Source organism: Rhineura floridana, chromosome 6 (assembly GCF_030035675.1).
Source record: "Rhineura floridana isolate rRhiFlo1 chromosome 6, rRhiFlo1.hap2, whole genome shotgun sequence".
NCBI classification, from domain to species: Eukaryota; Metazoa; Chordata; class Lepidosauria; order Squamata; family Rhineuridae; genus Rhineura; species Rhineura floridana.
The window spans coordinates 22,469,194-22,490,842 of record NC_084485.1 but is presented as its reverse complement, the minus strand read 5'-3'; the positions used below and the strand labels follow the sequence as shown (position 1 = coordinate 22,490,842).

At 42.8% G+C, this 21,649-nt stretch overlaps 1 protein-coding gene across 1 annotated transcript in view; it reads left to right on the top strand.

Annotated features, from left to right (window-relative positions):
• The first annotated feature begins 8,387 nt into the window (after positions 1-8,387).
• SPO11 (SPO11 initiator of meiotic double strand breaks) overlaps positions 8,388-21,649 on the top strand; it is a 59,866-nt gene continuing 46,604 nt past the window's right edge. Inside the window, exons 1-3 of the mRNA XM_061630166.1 lie at positions 8,388-8,544; positions 9,629-10,014; positions 10,229-10,593. Of these exons, the coding sequence (XP_061486150.1) occupies positions 8,388-8,544; positions 9,629-10,014; positions 10,229-10,593 (908 nt within the window). The remainder of the gene's footprint in view (positions 8,545-9,628; positions 10,015-10,228; positions 10,594-21,649) is intronic.

Here is a 21,649-nt window from a genome sequence, read left to right as displayed (position 1 = left end):
CTAATGATCTAACACTCAAGTGGAACCAATGGTGTCTTGAGCTACCACATTTGCAAGAACTAAACATTCCAAGATGGTATTTTCAGGGTACTTTGAGCACACTATCAAAGGTACAGCTACATACATTTTGTGATGCCAGTGAAAGGGCGTACAGTGCAGTAATTTACCTTCGGTATGTAACAGAAAATGGAGAGACAGGTGTGAGTTTGATAACTTCCAAATCAAGAGTAGCTCCACTAAAAAGAGTGGCACTTCCATGACTTGAATTAATGGGAGCATTGATTGGAGCAAGACTTGTGAATTACCTGAAAACCGTGCTACAAATGGAAGGTGTAGAAGTCTACATGTGGACTGATTCAATGATCACCCTCCACTGGATTCGTAGCACTGCAAGGCAGTGGAAGCCTTTTGTAGCCAATCGAGTGACTGAGATTCAAGGTTTAACTGACCCTCTAAGTTGGTCCTATTGTGCAGGAGATGAGAATCTAGCTGATCTCGCTACCAGAGGGCAACATATTGAGGACCTCAGAAAATGTCACCTTTGGTGGAAGGGGCCCTACTGGTTATCACTGTCTGAAGATGAATGGCCACAGTGCTCATTGTCAGAAGAAAGTTCCATAAAAGAAGATCCAGATCTCAAAGCAAGTCTTCAGATGGCTGTGGAAACCAGCTGCAACTCTGAGGACATGCCACCCCCTGTCCTAGCACTAGAAAGATATAGTCAGTTTAAAAGAGTACTTCGACTAACTGCATGGATACAGCGTTTTATATACAACCTCCAAAATCCACAACATAAACAGAGAGGTTCTCTTATTGCTGAAGAGATATTCAGAGCTGAAAGATACTGGATTGGGAGAACTCAGGCAGAAGCATTTGCAGCAGAATTAAAACAGCTGACAAAAGGTATTCCCATAAGAAGAGACTCAAGGCTGGTAGAGTTCAATCCATTCTTAGACAAGGATGGTTTGATGCGTATAGGCGGAAGACTACAGAAATCAAATCTCACTTTGGAACAGCAACATCCATGGATACTACCACCAAGGCATAAATTCACAGAGCTCCAGATACAGTATCAGCATGAAATATTAATGCATGCTGGATTGAGAGACACACTTGTACAAATCAGAGAAAATTTCTGGATTAAAAAGGGTAGTGTGCAAGCGGCATTGAGCACAACCAGGAAAAGAAGTGGCTGCTCCATTACCAAAGGACAGAATCCTAGAAGCACCACCATTTGAGGTGCCTGGAGTAGACTTTGCAGGACCCTTATATGCAAAGACAAAGAATTCACTAGAAAAGGCATACACTGCACTTTCTACATGTGCTGTGACCAGAGCAATTCATTTGGAACTTGTCTCAGATCAAGGCACAAAGAGCTTTCTATTGGCTTTGAGAAGATTTGTTGTTAGGTGTGGACACTGTAAGGTTATTTACTCTGACAATGAGAAGACCTTTAAAGGAGCAGTTCTGAGAAGACCAATTCAATTATTACATCCATTGGAACTTTAAGAAGAAGATGAACTTGCATGAAGTTCATCAGGCCAGAGGATGTTGAAACTGTTTGTTGTCTCTTTAAGGGGAATGGTTTGTGTGTAACACATAGAGAGGCCTAAAGGGGATATCTTTTTTTGTAACCCTTATTGAATATTATGAGAAGTGAAAGCAACTAGTTTTCCCGCCTTTTTGCTCTCTTCCTTCCTTTTCCTTATAGTTTGTAGAAGCAGAGTTTAGTGTTGTTGCAAGCCAAGTGTGTAAATTAATAAATATAATCTGAGTTAAAGAAGTCAAGCTTCCAAGAACCATTTTTTCCTGTTAAGAAGATCTTAGCTGTTGCAACACTCTTTACACTCAGTGTCGTGTTGGTAGAACTCAACAGGGTGGAGGAGGGGGACAAAACTAGAATTAATTTGCTCCGCCAGCAATAGCTTTTTCATTAAGCTATTAGACGGCTAATCACATACTAACTCCCAGCCCTTGTTTATCTCTTTAATTAATTTTTTTCTTTCCTGTGCTGTGTTATTGCATATCACAGTCTGAGATCACCAGAGGATTATACTATAGCCAGTATGGCTTTTTCACATTCTGCCATGTTAAATTGAAAATACCCCCCATGCCATTCTGCTGCTCCCCATAAGTCCATTTCAAAACAAAATCTTACAAAACTTATAGTCCTGAATGAAGAAATGCTTGCTTAACAACCCCCTAAGTTTTCATGACAATACACAAAACACTCAGAGAGAATCCAAAGTCTAAAACAAGTAAACTCCTGTTGGACTTTTTTCTGTCAGTGGTCTCATAATTTGCTGAAATTAATTAAAAATCACAGAGTATATGTAATCCTATTATTCGCCTTGCCCCATACTCTGCAGTTTAAAAGTTAAAAAAATATATGGCTGATTTTTAATTAATTTAAGAAAATTTACATTGGAGTCTATGATAGCTCAGTAAGGACCAGTAAGGCATGCTCAGTAAGGACCAACTGTCAGTGTTCTAAAAGGCAGACTCACAGCTGTTTGGCTTGGCTAATCAGGGGGCCACACCCGATATTTATTTCACTTTAAACAGTCATGGCTTCTGTGATGTTCCTATATATTAGTGTATATGTGGTAAGTGCTGGTTGTTTAGAGTATACATGGTAAGTAGTGAAAGAGGAGGGGGAGTGAATGGGCAATAGAATGCTTGATGATTGGCTGAATGTTTAAAATGGCTGACAGTATAAATGAAAGGATGACAGGTAAATCTGGGTGAATGTGAGGTGGTAAATTGTGGAATCTGGGGGGAGAAGAGAAAGAGTGGATTCCTTGGTGGGGTTTAGAGAGTTGTTTACCAGGAGGGAGGTGGAGTTCGGATTAGTATTGAGTAAAACCATATGCTTATGTGCCTTAAGAAGAAATCTTGTTAATCTTGTTAGCTTTGTTATCTGTAATAAATACTTAATTTGGTTTACCAAAGGCCTGATCCTTGGCTGGGGTTTCACAGACCAGAAGGGAGGGTAAGGTAATGACCAAGGCTGAAGGGGAACTGTAACAAATGGTGGCAACGGTGAAGAGAATAACAATACCAGTATTCAGAGTCTCTGGGAATACTAGTATTGGGACGTTACTGGTGGTTGCCTAGCAGGGGAATCTGTTGAGATCTGTGCTAGAGCGGATAGGTAAACCATAAGAGAGTGCGGTCCAGACTGGTGGAGTCCCTGGTGGTGCCTAGAGACAGGCAGTAACCACGAGCAGGTAGGAACCTGACAGGGAGAGCCAGGGAAGGACGCCTCACATGTGGTGTCAGTAGCGGTGGGATACGAACAACAGAGAATCCAGATACGAACCAAAGAGAGTCCCAAAGACACGTGGTGACAAAGGAGACTACGTCACAGGTGTTGGCTGTAGCAGTGAGATACGAATACTAGACAATCCCTAATAGTTGTGTGGCAAACAGAAATAACAAAACAAGATTTCTTGTGAGAGTGACTGGCAAAGAGTGTGTGGCAAAGAGTGAGTGAACTCAAACACCATGGCTGAATACATAAAAATGAAAAGAGAGGAGCTGGTGGAGAAGTGCATAACATTCAATTTACCTCATGAGGGTAAAGGGGTAGATGAATTGAGGGTAGCACTTATAGGATTTGCAACTGCCCAGCAAAAACAACCTGTCAGAGAAGAGACCCCAGAAGGATATTTAAGCAATCCCGCTTATATAGAGTACTTGAGAGAGAAGTTGAGGATGGAAGGTGCAGAGAAGGAAAAACAGAGAGAGTTGGAAGCTGAGAGATTGAGGATGGAGGCTGAGGAAAAAGACAAGCAGAGAGAGTTGGAAGCTGAGAGATTGAGGATGGAGGCTGAGGAAAAAGATAAACAGCGGGAGTTGGAAGCTGAGAGATTGAGGATGGAAGGTGCAGAGAAGGAAAAACAGGGAGTTGGAAATTGAGAGAATGAGATTGGGGTTTGAGGAGAGGGAGAAGCAACGAGCATTGGATGCTGAATTACAAGTAGAAAAGTTAAAATTTGATAGAGAGAAATTTCACTCTGAGGAGACAAGGAAAGAGAGAGATGGAGCAAAAATAAAAATTACTCCAAAGGACTTTGCTGTCTATGAGCCTGGTCAAGATCCTCAAATTTACCTCAGCACCTTTGAAAAAGCAGCTCAGTTGTGGGGGCTACCTGAAGATAAATACATGCAGTATTTATCAAACCTGATTAAAGGGGAATTGGCTGAGGTATACCAATATTTCCCCTCAGACAAGCCCGTCACCTATGCTGAATTCAAAGAAGCAGTGTTTAAAAGATTCAGACTGGGGCCTGATTATTTTAGAAAGCTTTTCAGAAACTGCCAGATACAGACAGGGAGGTCTTTTGTGGAACTTGGAGCAAAGTTGATGGATATATTTGGAAAGTGGATGAGTAGTGCCAAAGCTCAGTCAGTGGAAGAGGTGAAAAGCCTCATGATACTGGATCAATTATACCATCAGTTACCACCAGAAATAAGGCTCCTGGTCAAAGACCGTTCCCCTACATCTGTGCAGGAGGCCGCAGAGATGGCGGATCACTTCACCTCCAATAGAACTGGCTGGGTGGGGAAAACATCAAGAGAGTTTAAACCCAGACCATATAGTGCTGGCAGAAGGGATGTGGTACCACAGCGAGTGAGTCCTCCATTAAAATCTGAAGGGCACAGGACACCCCAGAGTGGATCTGTGTACCCTAAAAGTGAGGAGAAATTATGCTACAAATGTGGTAGACCAGGGCACCTATGTTTTCAATGTGAGGTTGCCAACCCCATTAGTAATCCTGCTCAGACAAGGGCAGTGAAAACAGAGCCCAAGGCTTTAGAAGCAGCGAAAAAGGTTCAGTTTTGCCAGATAAACTGGACAGAAGTAACAGACCTTGATTCAAGTCTGAGAGAGGAAGTGAGTGTACAAGGGGCAAATTATTGGGCATTGCTTGATACTGGTGCCGCTCAGACATTACTGAGGCCGGATTTAATAAAATCTGAGGTAATATTACCTCAGGAAACTGTGACTATCCAAGGAGTGAGGGGTCAACCAGAAAGTTTGCCTGTGGCCCTGGTGGATATGACTTGGAGAGGCCGAGAGGGCCGATATAAAGTAGGCATTAATGCCCAGCAACAAGAACCAGTAATACTGGGAAGGGATGTAATGGGCGCCCAAGGAAAGATCTATGTAGTGACCAGACAGCAAATTGGCAGAGAAAAAGAAGCCATATTAAGGGGGGCTGAAACAAACAGGGTGGAATCTGTTAACCAGCCTCAGGTCACCATAGCAACCACTAGCAGGCCTGCTGAAGAAGACACTGTATCAAGTGGTCTCTGGGGAAGAAGCAGATCAATTCAGGGAAGAGCTGCATAAAGATATAAGTCTGAAGCAGATAAAGGAACAAGCGCTGACCCAACAGATTCCTTTCACTGACAAACTGAGGAATTAAGTTGTGTGTGAGAATGGGATTTTATATAGACTGTGGATGCCTGCTGAGAGAAAGGATGAATTAACATCAATGATGGAAGTAGTGAAAGAGAATTTGAGTCATGCACAGGAGAAGCAAAGTTACTGGTATGACAGAACAGCCAGAGAACGTGTGTATGATGTGGGAGATATGGTTATGGCGTTCATACCCAGGAAACATGACAAATTACAGGCTAACTGGGAAGGACCATATACCATCAGAGAAAGGCTTGACACAGTGACATATGTAATCACCACAGACCAATTAAACAAAAGCAAAGTGGTTCATGTAAATATGTTAAAGCCTTACCATACCAGGGATGCAAAGGTGTTGCAAGTTACCTTATTCCCTGAGGGAAGTGGGCCTGAACTTCCAGATTTGGTACAGGAAAGCAAAGACAAAGGAGGGGTAGATCAAGTGGAATGGTCAGAGGAGGTGAAGGAGGAAGTAAAAGAGGAGATTCTGAGAGTTTTGAAAACCTATAGGAATCTCTTTAGCAACAAACCTGGCCGAACCAGTATAGTTATACATTCCATTGATACTGGAGATCATGCCCCAATCAGATCTGTTCCGTACCGTGTGAATGGGAAAGTTTTGAATGAGATCAAAAAGGAGGTGGAAGAGATGCTGGAATTAGGAGTGATCAGGGAATCCATCAGTCCCTGGGCCTCAAGTATTGTCCTGGTTCCGAAAAAAGATGGAACGACAAGGTTTTGCATTGATTATCGGCTAATCAATAAAATTACTGTCCCAGATGCGTATCCTATGCCTAGGGTAGACGCTATGTTAGAGTTATTGGGGGCAGCAACCATTATCTCTACACTAGATCTCTGTAAAGGATTTTGGCAAATGGGACTAGACGAGCAATCCAGAGCCAAAACTGCCTTCAGTACACCAGATGGGTTATATGAGTTTGTGACCTTACCCATGAGACTAAGGAATTCACCAAGTTCATTTCAGAGGCTAATCAATACTGTGTTGCGAGGCATGTCAGATTTTGCAGTGGCCTATATCGATGACGTGGCCATTTTTAGCAAGTCGGTGCCTGAGCATGTCCAACACCTGACAACAGTATTGGAGGCCTTAAGAAAAGCAGGCCTCACAATAAAAGCTAAGAAATGCCAGTTTGGACTAAAGGAAGTAATCTATTTAGGACATAAGGTGGGGAGTGGGAAAATCACCCCCTTATGGAGCAAGGTGGAGGCAATACAAGCGTGGCCGATCCCCTTAACCAAAAAACAAGTAAGGGCATTTCTGGGTGTGGCTGGATTTTATAGGAAGTTTGTGAGAAATTTTGGGGAAATAGCAACCCCCTTGCATGAATTAACAAAGAAGAAGTATTCTGAGCGTGTGGTATGGACGGATGAATGTCAAAAGGCTTTTGATCTACTGAAGCAAGCCTTGTGCCAAGGACCCATATTAATAGCACCAGACTATGAGAAACCATTCATCGTGGCTACAGATGCGTCAGACCTGGCGCTGGGAGCCGTCTTGCTGCAGGAGAGAGAAGGCACCAGACATCCAGTGGCGTACCTGAGTCGCAAGCTGACGCCGAGGGAGAAAAACTATTCGTCGGTCCAGAAGGAGTGCCTAGCGGTCGTGTGGGGACTGAACAAGTTGCGCCCATACGTGTGGGGATGAAGATTCACAGTGACTACGGATCATCGGGTCTTGTTATGGTTGCAGACTATGAAAAACCATAACACTATGCTGCAGAGGTGGTCCTGGGCCCTACAGGACTATCAAGTGGACTTCCAGTTCATAAAAGGCAAGGACAATGTACTGGCTGATGGACTTTCCAGGCAAGTGGCTGGGACTGCAGTGACGTGACCAGACAGAGGAACAAAGAAAGACATTTTCCCCATAGAGACTTTTATTTGTTAACGCGACGTATAAATCCTGGAACAGGCCCTATGACTGTGCCATTGATTTGAAGCCTGGAGCGTGCATCCCCGCCGGGAGAATCTACTCTCTGTCCGAGCCAGAGTTGGCAGCACCAAGGGAGTTTTTGGACTCCAACCTGAAGAAAGGCTTCATACGCCCTTTGCAATCCCCAGCCGGCGCACCCCTGTTGTTCGTCAAGAAGAAAGGGGGTGAGCTCCGCCCGTGCAATGATTATAGAGCCCTTAACCAGATCATGATTCCCAACAGTTACCCCCTGCCGCTTATCAGAGAGATTCTGGAGCGGCTGCGATCCGCCAAAATTTACACAAAACTGGACTTGAGAGGAGCTTACAGCTTGGTGCGGATCAAGGAAGGGCATGAGTGGAAGACAGCTTTTCAGACCCGTTACGGTCAGTATGAATTCTTGGTCATGCCCTATGGATTGTTAGGAGCTCCTGGAGTCTTCCAAAATTTTATGAATGACATCTTTAGGGACTTTGTGGACCGTTTTATGATTGTTTATCTGGACAGTATCTTGATATACTCGGACACCCTCGAAGAGCACGACGCTCACGTGCGCGCTGTGTTGCAGAAGCTAAGGGAACACCGCCTTTACGCTAAGTTGGAAAAATGTGGGTTCGACCAGACCTCTTTGGACTTTCTGGGGTATCGAGTCTCCCCGGCAGGAGTAGAAATGGACCCCGAGGAGGTTTGTTGCGTGCTCACGTGGCAGCCCTCTAAGACTAAGAAGAATTTGCAATGTTTCTTGGGATTTGCTCACTACTATCATCGGTTCATAGCCAATTACTCCAAGCAGACAGCACAGCTCACGGACTGTCTGAAGGGTTCAGGACCTTTCCGTTGGACGGAAGCTGCTCAAGAGGCCTTCGAGAGGCTGAAGCGAAGGTTTGCTACGGAACCCATCCTACAGCATGCGGACCCCACTCTTTTCTGGTTGAAACGGACGCCTCGGACATAGCGATCGGAAGCGTCCTTTTGCAACCCTCTCAGAGAGGGGGAGGACTGAAGCCTTGTGCCTACTTTTCCCGAATGTTAACTGACTCTGAAAGAAACTACACCGTGTGGGGAAAGCAGCTGTTGGCTATCAGAGATGCCTTTGAGGCCTGGAGGCACCATCTGGAAGGGGCGCAACATGAAATTGAGGTGCGCACCGACCATCGCAATCTGGAGAGTCTACACACCTCCTGTAAGCTAAATCAACGGCAAGTGCGCTGGGCCCAGTTTTTCGCACAGTTCCATTTCAAAATCCATTATATCTCGCAAGCGCAGAATAAGAGAGCTGACGCCCTGTCCAGGAAGCCTGAATACCTGGGGAACCCCCCCCCCAAGACCACTACAGTTCATTATTCCTCCGGAGAAAGGAGTGGTTGGAGCTTGTCAAGACTCCTGGGTGGCTGAAGTAGGGGAGGTGCAAAAACAGGATCCATTCGTTCAGGAGTGGCGGGCTGGCTTAGGCACTGAGGCAGAGGTGGAACAGAAGGACTTTACATGGAAGGATGATATACTGCACCATCAGGGGTTGATTTATGTGCCCCCCGGGGAACTGAGAGCCAGAGTTCTGTGCCAGTGTCATGATTCCCCCACAGCAGGGCATTTCGGGGTCTTTAAGACCATTCAAGCCATTACCAGGGAATTCTGGTGGCCTAAGGTGAAGAAGGACGTGGAACATTACATACGCTCCTGTCCCACTTGTATGAGAGCTAAACATGCCACGGGGAAGCCGTCGGGACTGTTGGAACCCCTTCCTACTCCGCCAGGACCATGGCAGATGGTTACAATGGACTTTATTACAGATCTTCCACCTTCTCAGGCGAAAACCACAGTTTTAGTGGTAGTTGATACCTTCTCGAAAATGGCTCATTTCATTCCATGCACTGGACTCCCAAACGCTCAAGACACCGCCAGGTTGTACATCCAAAATGTGTACTGGCTGCATGGACTGCCAGACAGCTTGGTTTCCGATCGAGGGACTCAATTTACCACGCGATTTTGGCAAGCTTTGTGGAAGTTGCTACAAAGTGAATTAAGACTGTCATCTGCTCATCATCCCCAGACGGATGGCTAAACTGAAAGAGTGAATGCGATTCTACAACAGTATTTACGTTGTTATGTGGGCTACCAGCAGGACAATTGGATGTCTTACCTGCATTTAGCAGAATTTGCCTATAATAATGCTGTGCACTCACACACGCAACAGACTCCTTTCTTTGCCAATTTTGGCTACCACCCATGAGCCTTTCCTGCACCACAGAGCAATCTCTTGGTCCCAGCTGCTGAGGATCTCCTGCAAGAACTTCATGCTATGCAACAGTTGCTCCAGGAACAACTGGAACGAGCTAAGGCGGATTACAAATGCACGGCAGATCAGCATCGGCAAGAGGGAGCCCCCATTCAAGTGGGAGACAAGCTGTGGGTGTCTACGCGTTATTTTCCTATGCTTGGCCGGTGTCGTAAGCTGCAGGATCGGCATGTAGGACCCTTTGAGGTAGAGGCGCAGATTAGCCCTGTGGCGTACAGATTAAGGCTGCCTCCCACTTTCAAGATGCACCCGGTCTTCCACTGGGCACTACTGACAAAGGACGTTCCTCCCAACCCTCATTTTCCACGGGTCGAACCCACACCGCCGTTGTTGGTGGTTGGAGAAATGGAATACGAGGTGGAACTGATACTGGACTCGAGAAAGCGCCACGGGCGCTTGCAGTAAATAATCCATTGGAAGGGCTACGATGCATCAGAACGTTCATGGGAAACAGCGGAGGACTTTGGGGAGAGAATTCCATGAGGCTTATCCTGCAAAGCCCAGACCTCGAGGGTGGGAAGGGTTAATGCATGGAGAGGGGAATGATGTTGAGCCTCGGCTCTCCCTGAAGGAGCAAGGAGGGGAGAAGCATGAGTTTCAGGCGCCTCAGCTGCCAGAAGGCACAGAAGACCAGGGAGTTGTTGAGTCTGCTCGGGATCTCAAGGGGGTCAGTGAACTTGAATTCCAGCCAGTTCCCACGGGTGATGTGAGCTCTGTAGAGAAGAGGGCGCTGCTCCCAGTTGCTCCCGAGGGCTCGTCAGGGGACGCCCCAGAGGTTGTGCCAGCTCCTCCCTTGCCAAGCAGTTCCCAGGATGCTTCCAGCGTGACGCCGCCTCCTGACCTTGAGCCTGCAGTCCAAGAGCAGGTGTCTTCTGACGAGCCGTTGGAGATGCGTGCCCCCTTGCCTCGTGCCCGCCACCAAGAGAAGCGGACAGGGCAGAGACAGGACTTACGAAGGAGTCAGAGATTACGATCGAGGACGTTCCCTACATAAGCTGGCCTCTCACAGAGGGGAGTTGCTGAGTCAACTTCCTTCACACACCACAGAGCATGTCTAGAGTGTAGTTAGGGGTTTCTAGTGAGTAAGGCAGGTTTCTATATGAAGCGTAATGTTCTTGATGTATCCATTACTTTAATAAAGCAAGATTTAATTGCACCAGCGTCTCAGTCTCATGGTTCCAGCTCTGGACAGGACAAGAAGTGACAAGCACTTTTCATTTTGCCTAGTGAATAAGCCATGCTTATGGTAATTTAAAAACCTAGAATTGTTTGCTTCTTTTCTTTTTTAAAGATATATAAACAGTGGCTGGTGGCTCCATGTCAGTGGGGCAGTGGAATCAGCTCGGGTTTTTGTCTGAACTTTCAAGGATCTGTCCAAGGTGCTGAAAGTTCAGACTAAAACCCGGAGTGGATTCCAGCTACTCTCTGAAATGGAGCCACCACAACTGCCACTGTTTATAAAAGAAGCAATTAAGGCTCAGAGCATTCTTTTTCATGACAAGGGGCTTGCACAACAAACTACCTTGAAACTTTGGCTTAATTTAGAAAATGCTATTAAGTTTCACTTCTTGCCATTTTCAGAAGTTTTAGATAGCACCATAGTTAGTACTTCAAAATATATATTTCTAGCTACTAAGTCAAGATACTGAAATGAACCAGAAATACCAAAATGAAATATTGATAAAGAAAAATATTCTGTCTAGGAGACTATAACCTAAAATTTACATTTATGATTATAGATGTATAAGATAATGTTACTGTAAATGATATTTCTCTCTCTCTCTCTCTAAACTTGCAACCATGATCCCTCTAATTAGGGTCATATTCTACCATTAATTTTTAAACAAAATGGATCCAGAATTGTCTGCATAAAAGCTTGATTAAACTGCAGTTGGTGCAAAAGTTCAAAAGTGGGGGCTCCTAAAGTGAAATAAAGAGTTTGCCCCTCCAAACTTCTTGAGTTCAGCCCAAGCACCACAATCATTTGGCAGTGGCTCATCATGCGCTCATCCCAGCAGTATCACTCTTTACCAACTGTCCCTCTCTCTTCCCCTCAAAACTTAAGTTAGTCAAGTCTATTGATTTCAGGAAATTTGCTGAGTATACCTTATAGCTGGATACAACCCATAATGTCCAGGGTGCCTAATGCTCTTATTAAGTACTCAAGTGCTCTGGTAAATTATATGTTCCTTTTCAGTGTTCCAGATACTAGGAAGTAGTACAAATCTCTGTCTCTAAGGTAGGGATGGGATCCGCATTTCAGTACTGGTTCAATTTTTGCTCTGCTGAACATCCGTCTGGTACCATTTCATAAGGGATCAATGTCCGCTGTTTGCAATAAATACCTTTTTGTCCCCCCCCCAAATATCAATATTAATACTGACATTTGTAAAAATACTATTTTTTCCATAGATTTAAAAAGATGTCAATCTTTTCCTTAAAATATCAATATTAATTGATTTTTTGCGGCATTTTGTTTTAAAAAAATCCACTTCGGGGACTCAAATAAATAGGAAATCTGGTGTCAAATTCAAATTTTGTGAAATTCGAGCACATCCCTGCTCTAAGGGTACTTTTAGATGGGGCTTAAAATTGTAACTGAGTTATTGGCAAAAGGTTGATTTTTTTAAAAAATAAGATTTTCTCTAGAAAAGGTAAATCCAGATTAAATGGGGGAGGGGAAAGGTTGTAGGCTGGCATTTTGATTACAATGTTGCCGCAAAAAATGTGCATGCTTAAGGAGCACCAGTGTCCCAACAAACAACCATTTAAAATTACCCTAGTTTGCTGCTTCCAGTCAGTATAGACAGCACTGAGCTAGATGAGCCAATCGCCTGATTTGGTATAATAAGGCAGCTTCCTTTGTTCACTGTTGGAATCAGCTGGAGTAAATGTTGATAAACTGAGAACTGCAGGTTGAATTCTGGCTACCTTTAAGAAGGTGGGAGTCTGGAAAAATGTTTCACTCTCTCAGATCGCTCTCTGGATCTCTTTCCCAATCATATCTAGGTAGATTAAAAGATAAAGTGGTGGTAGTAGCACCCAGGAGTAAATAACCCAAAGAGCTTCACAGCCTGAGTATTGATGCGAGTGTGCCCTTTTCATACCTTTCCACAGACAGTTCAATAGTATTTTTTCTCAATTCCTAGTCAAAATATACTTTCCATTTTCTTTATCTCTCATTTCTAACATTTTGAATTTAATAGGTTTGCTTCAGTTGGGCATGCTCATGATTCACACAAGATAATTTAAAAATGTAAAGTTACTGAAATATATTTTCCCTAAATTCAGGTACTCGGGCCTCATGTGAATTGTAGGAAGCATATTTTGACACACACACACACCCCCAATTATTTTTTCTGTGTATCTCCAACAAATATAGTTGATGAGTCCTAACCAAAGTCTGTATAGTTATTGTATTTCATATATGGAGCTTATAATGGAAAGATGACTTATAGTTCCTCCAGTAAGTGTCTTAGGCTGCAATCCAATACATGTCTACCCAGAAGTAAGCTCCATTGGGTTCAATGGGACTTACTCCCAGGTAAATGTGTATTGGACTGCAGCCTTAACCATTGTGTCCAAACACAACCTGGCAAATTCATCCAAAAGAAAGATATGCATATAAATGTGACCATTTTGAAAGTGTGGTGAGCTTGCTGTTTGCAATAAATGAGAGGTCAATATTTCAGTCTCTTGTCTTTATATAATTCTTATTGCAGTTTCACTGACATAATAGTTAATAATTTAAGAACTGAAATGTTATTTGGAAGCAGAATTCAGTCCAGGTCACTTACAGTTCCCATTGCCAACCACAAAGCAATAAGTCATGCTTTTTCGCATTCCCAAATATGGCATGTGATTTACAATGATGACATCAGTCCAAGCCATTTGGGCTTGTTTTGAACTTGAAGAAAAGAATGATCTACACCTACATATGAAAGAATCCTGTTCTAAAAAAATGAAAAAGGAAAAGTTAGTATTTCCCCTACATTGAGGGAGTAGCAAGGAAGCATTTAAAGTACTTATTAAGCAAGAGATAAACAGAAAATATTTAGGTCCACAACAAGTTGAGATGATTCCACAGCATTTCAGAAGAAAAAGATAATAAAATCAAGGAACTTTGCCAATATAATTCTGTCTTAATATTTTTGCCTCTTTTTGTGTTATCTGAAAAACAAAGTGAAAGGTGCCTGGAATATTTTCATTTTGTTATAACTTTAATAAAACTAAAGTTAACTAAACCCAAACATTGTCAGGTCCCTTGCAATACCCGTTTACAAGGACTAGCTAACATATATTTAAATAAGGCTGGTATGTATCTAGAGTTGCAGAGATGAAAGGGTAGTCTTATCAGATGCCATACCTTATTATTATAAGACCTGCAAAGTGCTGGTGACAATCTAGGCTGTTACATCATTTTTTTTTACCTCACTTTCTCCAGGCATTATTAGATAGTTTGTAATTCAGGTTTATATTCCACCCTCAGTTCTACATGTATAAATGTTAAGGACACCACACCTTTCATTTCAATGGTTTGATGCAAGTGTAATTGTTAGTTGGCTGCATCCTAAAAAAAATTAGATTATTTCTTGGGTTCCTGAAGTAATCCTATATTTTGTAGGATTATGCTAACATGGAAAACTGGAAAAGAACAAGAGATCATATTTCTAACTAGAGACAAATATAAGGCAACTACTGTAAAGTGAGGATTACTGTGAAACATAAGCTAATTTGCAGCACACTGCCTAACATTTCAGTGCAAGACATTGCTTTACTTAGGGTGCAATCCAACTTGCATTTACACTGGGCTGAGGGGAGTTGGATATGGTGGACTTCCAGCTGAGTCCCAGCTCAGCTGGGCTATACTGAATGAATGAATCTTTATTTTTACCCCGCCCTTTTTCCAAAACTGGAACTCAGGGCGGCTTACAAATAAAAACTACACATAGGTAAAAAACATACAAAAATATACAATTAAAATAGAATTAAACTATTTGTAACATTAAAACCATGAAACATACACTTACGATACTAAGACAATTTAAAACATTAAGAATAGGACCATAGAACAATACAACAGACCTTATGAGGCCCTATCTTAAACATCTTCTAGTCCAAAAGCCTGTCGGAATAAAAAAGTCTTTGCCTGCCGACGGAAGGATAGCAAGGAAGGGGCCATTCATGCTTCCCTAGGAAGAGAGTTCCAGAACCTGGGGGCAGCCACCGAGAAGGCCCTATCTCGCGTCCCCACCAATCGCGCTTGCAAAGGTGTTGGGACTGAGAGAAGGCCCTCTCCTGAGGATCTCAACACCCAGGCAGGCTCATATGGAGAGATACGGTCTGACAAATAGCCTGGACCTAGGCCGTATAGAGCTTTATAGGTCAAAACCAGCACTTTGAATTGTGACCGGAAACAAACTGGCAGCCAGTGGAACTGTCGTAACAAGAGGGTTGTATGGTCCCTGTAACCAGCCCCAGTTAGCACTCTGGCTGCAGCTCTTTGTACCAGTTTAAGTTTCCGAACAGTCTTCAAAGGCAGCCCCACGTAGAGTGCGTTACAGTAATCTAAATGGGATGTAACTAAGGCATGCATCACTGTAGTCAAATCAGGCATCTCCAGGAATGGGCGCAGCTGGCGCACCAGTCTTAGCTGGGCAAAAGCACTCCTGGCCACTGCAGAGACCTTCATCCCAGCTCTGCCAGAGGTCCGTTGGAAAAGCCCAGCCGGGTGTAAGGGGAGCCAGCAGAAGGCCTGCATAAGGGGCATTTTGGGGGCATGTTGGAGGGGGGGCCGGAAGGGACTTACCCGATATTCAGGCACCATTTGGTTCCCTCCCACAGTCCTCCATCACAACAGCTGGTAAACTGGGGAAAGGGGTGGTGGAGGAAGAAAACATGCATTTTGTTTCCTTCTGCTGTGCCCTGCCGGCGCAGCCAGCACCCTCCCCCTCCACAAGGCCTATGAGCAGCAGCTGGATGTGGCAGCCCCTGTTGGCCTCCAGCAAGTTCAGCTCTGCCCAACTGTGTTGGAAGACCAAAGAATAGTTTAATTTTTGAATACCACATTTTAGAGTAGAAGACAGCTGAAGAAAATACAGTATTTGCTTGCTTGGTTGCCCATAAATACCCCCTCTATATGCTGAGACCCTGATTAGTGTTCATGATAATCTGGACATTATAACATTTAAAATTCATTATAAAATAAACTATCAATCATTAAAACACATCTGTTGATATGTTGGTTAAAATATATTTATGAAAATGGAAATGGACTGCCTTCAAGTCTATTCCGACTTATGGCAACCCTATGAATAGGGTTTTCATGGTAAGCGGTATTCAGAGGGAGTTTACTATTGCCTCCCTCTGAGGCTGAGAGGCAGTGACTGGCCCAAGGTCACCCAGTGAGCTTCATGGCTGTGTGGGGATTCGAACCCTGGTCTCCCAGGTCATAGTCCTACACTCTAACCACTACGCCACACTGGCTCTCCAAAATATATTTATAAGTCAGATATAATAAACAATTCCAGTTAATTCAGATATTTACAATAATGTAACCCACAACCATTTCCTCAAATGTGCCAAGGGCAGGAAACAACAAGTAAATCTCTTATAGCCTGAAGCAGAGGATCTTTCACATCGCTCATGTTCTGGTGCAATTTTTAAAGGTACCACATCTTCAGGTGGAAGATAACCGAAGAGAATATCAAACTAATGTGGCTCATCAGCGCAAGGACTACCACTAGCACAATGGGATTTCTCCCCCCCCATTCCCCCCTGCACTCTCCCCAAATCTCTGAAGGGTTGGGGTGATGGGCGAGATCTCAATGGCTATCTCGCTGTGCCACCTTCCCCAGGTAAGACACGAGCTGCAATTGGACCCTGAATCGAGTGAGGAAGGAAAACATCTGTCCCTGACCCATCCTTCCTCAACCAGGGGTCCCTCAGCTAACACTTACCCCACTCCGCTGCCCGACCTTTCGCCTCAGGTGGAGACAGAGGGTAGAGCTCACCCTTCTTTTGCGCGCTGTCCTGTGTTCAGATGAGGCAAAAGTCGGGAGAGGAAGGGAGCATGTCACAGAATGCCGGACGAACCCCCAAATTGATGGGCGAGATCTCAATGGCTATCTCACTGTGCCACCTTCCCCAGGTAAGACACGAGCTGCAATTGGACCCTGAATCGAGTGAGGAAGGAAAACATCATCCAAACACAATAGAACTTTGATCAAAGGTTCTAACTGTCCCAAAGAAGCTTCTCAGTCCAACCGAGAGTGCAACCTTGGTCAGAAAGACAACTTTATTCAGGAAACAGCAACAATTTATAGATCAACATGGCATGGCAAGCAGTAAACATTGCAAAAGACAGTCATCAAACGAGGATGTAAACACACGTAATATAGGGAACATGTATTCAAAAGAAACAAAAGGTGAAGTCTCATCCTTTCTGTCTTCCTGTTCTTGTTAGATCTTACCCTAATGTTATCACCCCTTCAAACAGACACTTTGTGACCAGTGGTTAAATGCATCATTGAAATCGTCTCTAAAAGGAACATGACTCTGTCTTTGTTCTAGATAAAGTAAGGCAGTTACAACAGATCATAGATGTCATTGCTTTGCCAAGAATTAACACATACTTAGCACAAGCCTAAAAGGTTAGGGAGAGATACATTTTTTTATAACAGACATAAACCTCAGAAGAGGGAGAATTTTCCACGCCAACAAAGGGAACCTCTCTAGAACATACTTAGGGGGTATGCAGGGGAGGAAAGGGGGAAACGTCCCATTGTGCTAGTAGTAATACCTGCACTGATAGCACCCTGACAGTGCTACATTGGATACAACCCAGTGATAAGAAGCAGAGGCCCTTTTGGTGAGTTAGGAAGCACACTCATTGTGGAACTCCCTCCCTGCCCAAAGAGCAACCTCTCATGTCTGTAGATGACTGGCTAAAGGGGTTTTGTTTTAAACGGCACTTGAAGGGCTTCACAGCATACTTTTTCAAGCCTATTCTGAGCTGTTAGCATGCCTGTTAGACTGGCTTTCTCTTTTACAGGACAAGCTAAATCCCAGCCAGGCAGCAGTGGGGCAGTCTCATTTCTCACATAGGGTGGGGCAGAGGGCAGATAGTAGATCCCCCAGTTGACTCACTCGCTCCCCTCCCAAACACCCCATTTGGGGGCTTTCTTTGGACTACTACCAGCAGGTACTTCCACCTGCATGTTCTGGTGGCAGAATGGAGAGCTCCCCGCCAGTGGAGTGATGCATCATTCCACAGACAGAAGCTGGCAGGGCTGGGTAGAGCAATGCCTCCACCCAATCCATCCACCACCACAGCATGGCACAAATGGAGGTTGGGTTGCAGCCTTATATACTGATATTGTGAGGCACATGGAGGATTCCTTTGGTGCAAAAAAAAAGGGTGTGTGTGTATGAAAATTATTTTTATATTATAAATAAATAACCCTTAAAGAAAAAAATGAAAGAGTGAGAGAAGCATGATGATAGTTTCAAGCTATAAAGAATACAAGCACAGGCACCTGCTCATTTATTTCATAGTAAATCTCATTGATACATATTTCTATGTAGGTTGCTTAGGACTGATAACCTGAGAAGCAAATTGCATATGATCTGTGGTATCCCAATGTCATGTTCTCTTTTCCTTTCTTGTTAGAAACAACCATTTGTGCTGATTTGGATTGGAACTGCGGGAGGGATTAGCCCTTTCCCCAGTGCCATTTTCCTTTCTTAAACTGCTCCTTCCACATTAAAGCTATTAGCCTCTCTCCCCCATGTGTAATAGTAGTTTCAGGGTGATTTAAGTTGAGGAAATGCAGGGATCACATAAGCGTTTTTAACACTTGCCCATTTTTCTTTTTTACAGTATCATTGTTGGGATCCAACAGAGCCCTTTAAAGTTGTAGATGGAAATAAAGTTAATAACTGATTTCAAATGACCCGAGTCTAACATTAATAATAATAAAAAAGATTGTATTGGTATCCCATTCCAAAAGCATAGTTTAGCACAACAGATATTTGGGGATTGGACTCCACAATGTTAACTTAAATTCCTCATTGCTCTATTAGGAAGCTCTGGATGAGAAAACAGAAAAGATGCATAGATGAAACACTAGGCTCAGAAAACAAAATGAAACAGGAACAAAAAAAACCTGCCTACATGAAATAGAAGGCTCATAATAAATAATAGGAGAGGTATCATATATCTAGTAGTCTAATGTTGTTTTTTCTTCAAAATAACATTATAAATTAGAAATCAGTATTTCCAATATGCAGTATTAGAATTGAGTGTCAAGATAAAGCAACTTGGAATAGAATTAACTCCCTAGGATAAAATGTTCCCCATGGTGCAACAGATCCCCAGCAGTGTTTTGTAATGGTTTCACCTGCATCATGCGTAGTTGGACCCTTAATCAGATGGCACTGGAGCCAAAGGAAATATGTTCCCTAGCAAATGGTGAAGTAAAGCCAGCATTTGAAGCCCTATCAAAATGTAGTGCGCACATGTGGCGGCCACTGACCCAAGGCTCCTTGGTTACATGCACTAAAAGATGATGTATCACATGACATCATCACACTCAGTGTTTCATCCACCCTCCAAATGGAGCAGCCAATGATGTGGTGGGATATAGGGACACTAACGGCATCACATATTCCATGTCTTGTTTTACTACAAATTATATTTTAAAATGTTATTTTTTAATAAAAATTAAATAATGTTATAAAATTATAAAAAAGGTCCCAAGTCTATAGAAATATATCCCCCAGTACCCACTGTTAACAGCTGGGGGGGGTGTCTTTGAATCCAGCCAATTGTTTTAAATGGAATCATTTCACACATTCAGCTTTGAGTTGTGAAGTACTAAATGAAAAGAAATCAAGCATATGTGAATGTGCCCATTGACAGTTTTGAATATTTATTTTTAGAGTTCAAAAATACACACGGGGAAGGGCCACAGCTCAGTGGTAGAGTATCTGCCATGCATGCAGAAGGTCCCAGGATCAAGCCCTGGCATCGCTGCCTGAAACCCTGGAGAGCCGCTGCCAGTCAGTGTAGACAATATTGAGCTAGATGGACATATGGTCTGATTCAGTATAAGACAGCTTCCTATGTTCCTACACGAAATAAACACTGGGGGCTGCATCCAACATTCTGTTGTGCTAGCGTACAGGGGAGTTTTAACACTGCACAACAGAGGAATCCAATGCAAGAGTTGCACTAGCGGAAACTCACTGCACAACAGATTGCACAATCTATTGTGCAACCAAGTTACTAGCAACCTGCTCATGCATTCTCTTGCGCAACAACGTTCTGCTAACACAAAATATTTTGCCACGGAAAAAGTATACCACAAAGTAACTTTACCTTAATGTTACAACGAATACCACCCTGTGGCTTAAAATCCTAATCATAATATATAAAAATGCCAGTTCTTTCATAAAACTGCAACATTCATAATTTCAAAAATAACATTCACTCTCTTATTTATTTATTTAGCTTGCAAATTTATAAACCACTTTACAGCCAGAAATTACTGAAAAAGTGTACAATAAGATAAAATCCAAATGATACAAACTCTAAAAGCCATAAAACCATTTCTACAATCATATAATTGATTGGGTTGGGGCAGTCGGTGGTAGCTGGACTAAAATCCACTCTGAGTAGCATGGCGTCGCTAATCCATCATCTCAGTCGTCATGGAGAAAGGATCTCTCCTCCAGGTCTTTCCCCTCAAGATCCATTCCTTTGGATTTCTCCTGTGCCCATCCTTCTTCTCACCCACATTTATTTATTTATGTATTGCCTATTGTAAATTGCATTGTTTTTATTGATGTATTTTTATATTTGTGTTTTTTGTAAGCCACCTTGAGAGCCTTTTGGCCAAAAGGCAGGGTAGAAATAATAAAAAAAATTAAAAAATTAAATTAATGAACACTTTACTGCAGTTTCTTTGTGTTCTCTACACTCTCTCATGCTATAGAAAGTATAAGTATCTTCAGTGTTAAATTCCAATGGTATTGTGACAGAAATTAGGCATAAGCTTCCTTCTCACTAAAGAAAGGATCTGTCGGATTTCTAAGTGGCTAAAAGATTCAAAACAAAGAACAATGGTCAGAAAAATCCTTCGATTGTACTGGCCTAGCTGCCGTGATACTAAATTACCTGCAGGTGTTTCGTATTCAAATGTTTTGTAAGCTAAAAACGTAATGGATTTTATTCTTTAAGTAAAGCATGTCAAATCAGAAAGGATATGCCCTGTTTATGGTCTTTGCTGTGAATGACTTTTCATCTCCTATTTCTATACTAGAGGCCCTGTTCATTAAAAAAATATCAGCATCTTTCCATGTAAGCAGCAGGTGATAGGTCTGGTTCCCATACTCAGCTAACTTGTTCATAGTCAAATCTGCTGGCGCATGGAAGGCGTTTTTCTTCAATATTTTCTCACAGCCATGGGAAACTGAGAAGTGATACAAAAACAGATCCAGGAAATTCTTGTATGGTTACCAATTACATTTTCTTTCAACTACTTCAAATTTCTATTAACAAAAGCAACTGGATTCCTTTGTTACCAACTTGCTATTATTCTACACGGTTTCATAGTGTAATTGTAGGAAAATAATCTGTTCCTGATAAATGAAGGGAAACAAGTGGCATTGTCCAGTATGAGACCTGGAAAATGACTGATTTAAGCAGGAATGTTACATATATCTAAATATTTTGTAAATGTTGAACTAATTTAATGTGGACTGAAAAGTTTCACAGCGACCAGAAAATCATCATTATTATTAATAGAATTTATATCCCATCTTTCCTCCTGAAGCAGCATAGTTGTATTCCTAAATATGTGTAATTTACTTAATATACACTGCATGTGGCAGTAGCCACTTGTCTTTAGATTATTAAATAATTAGCACAAAAGATGAAGATGATATATTTATACACATGTGGATTGCACCTTCATGTGTAATTAAAATA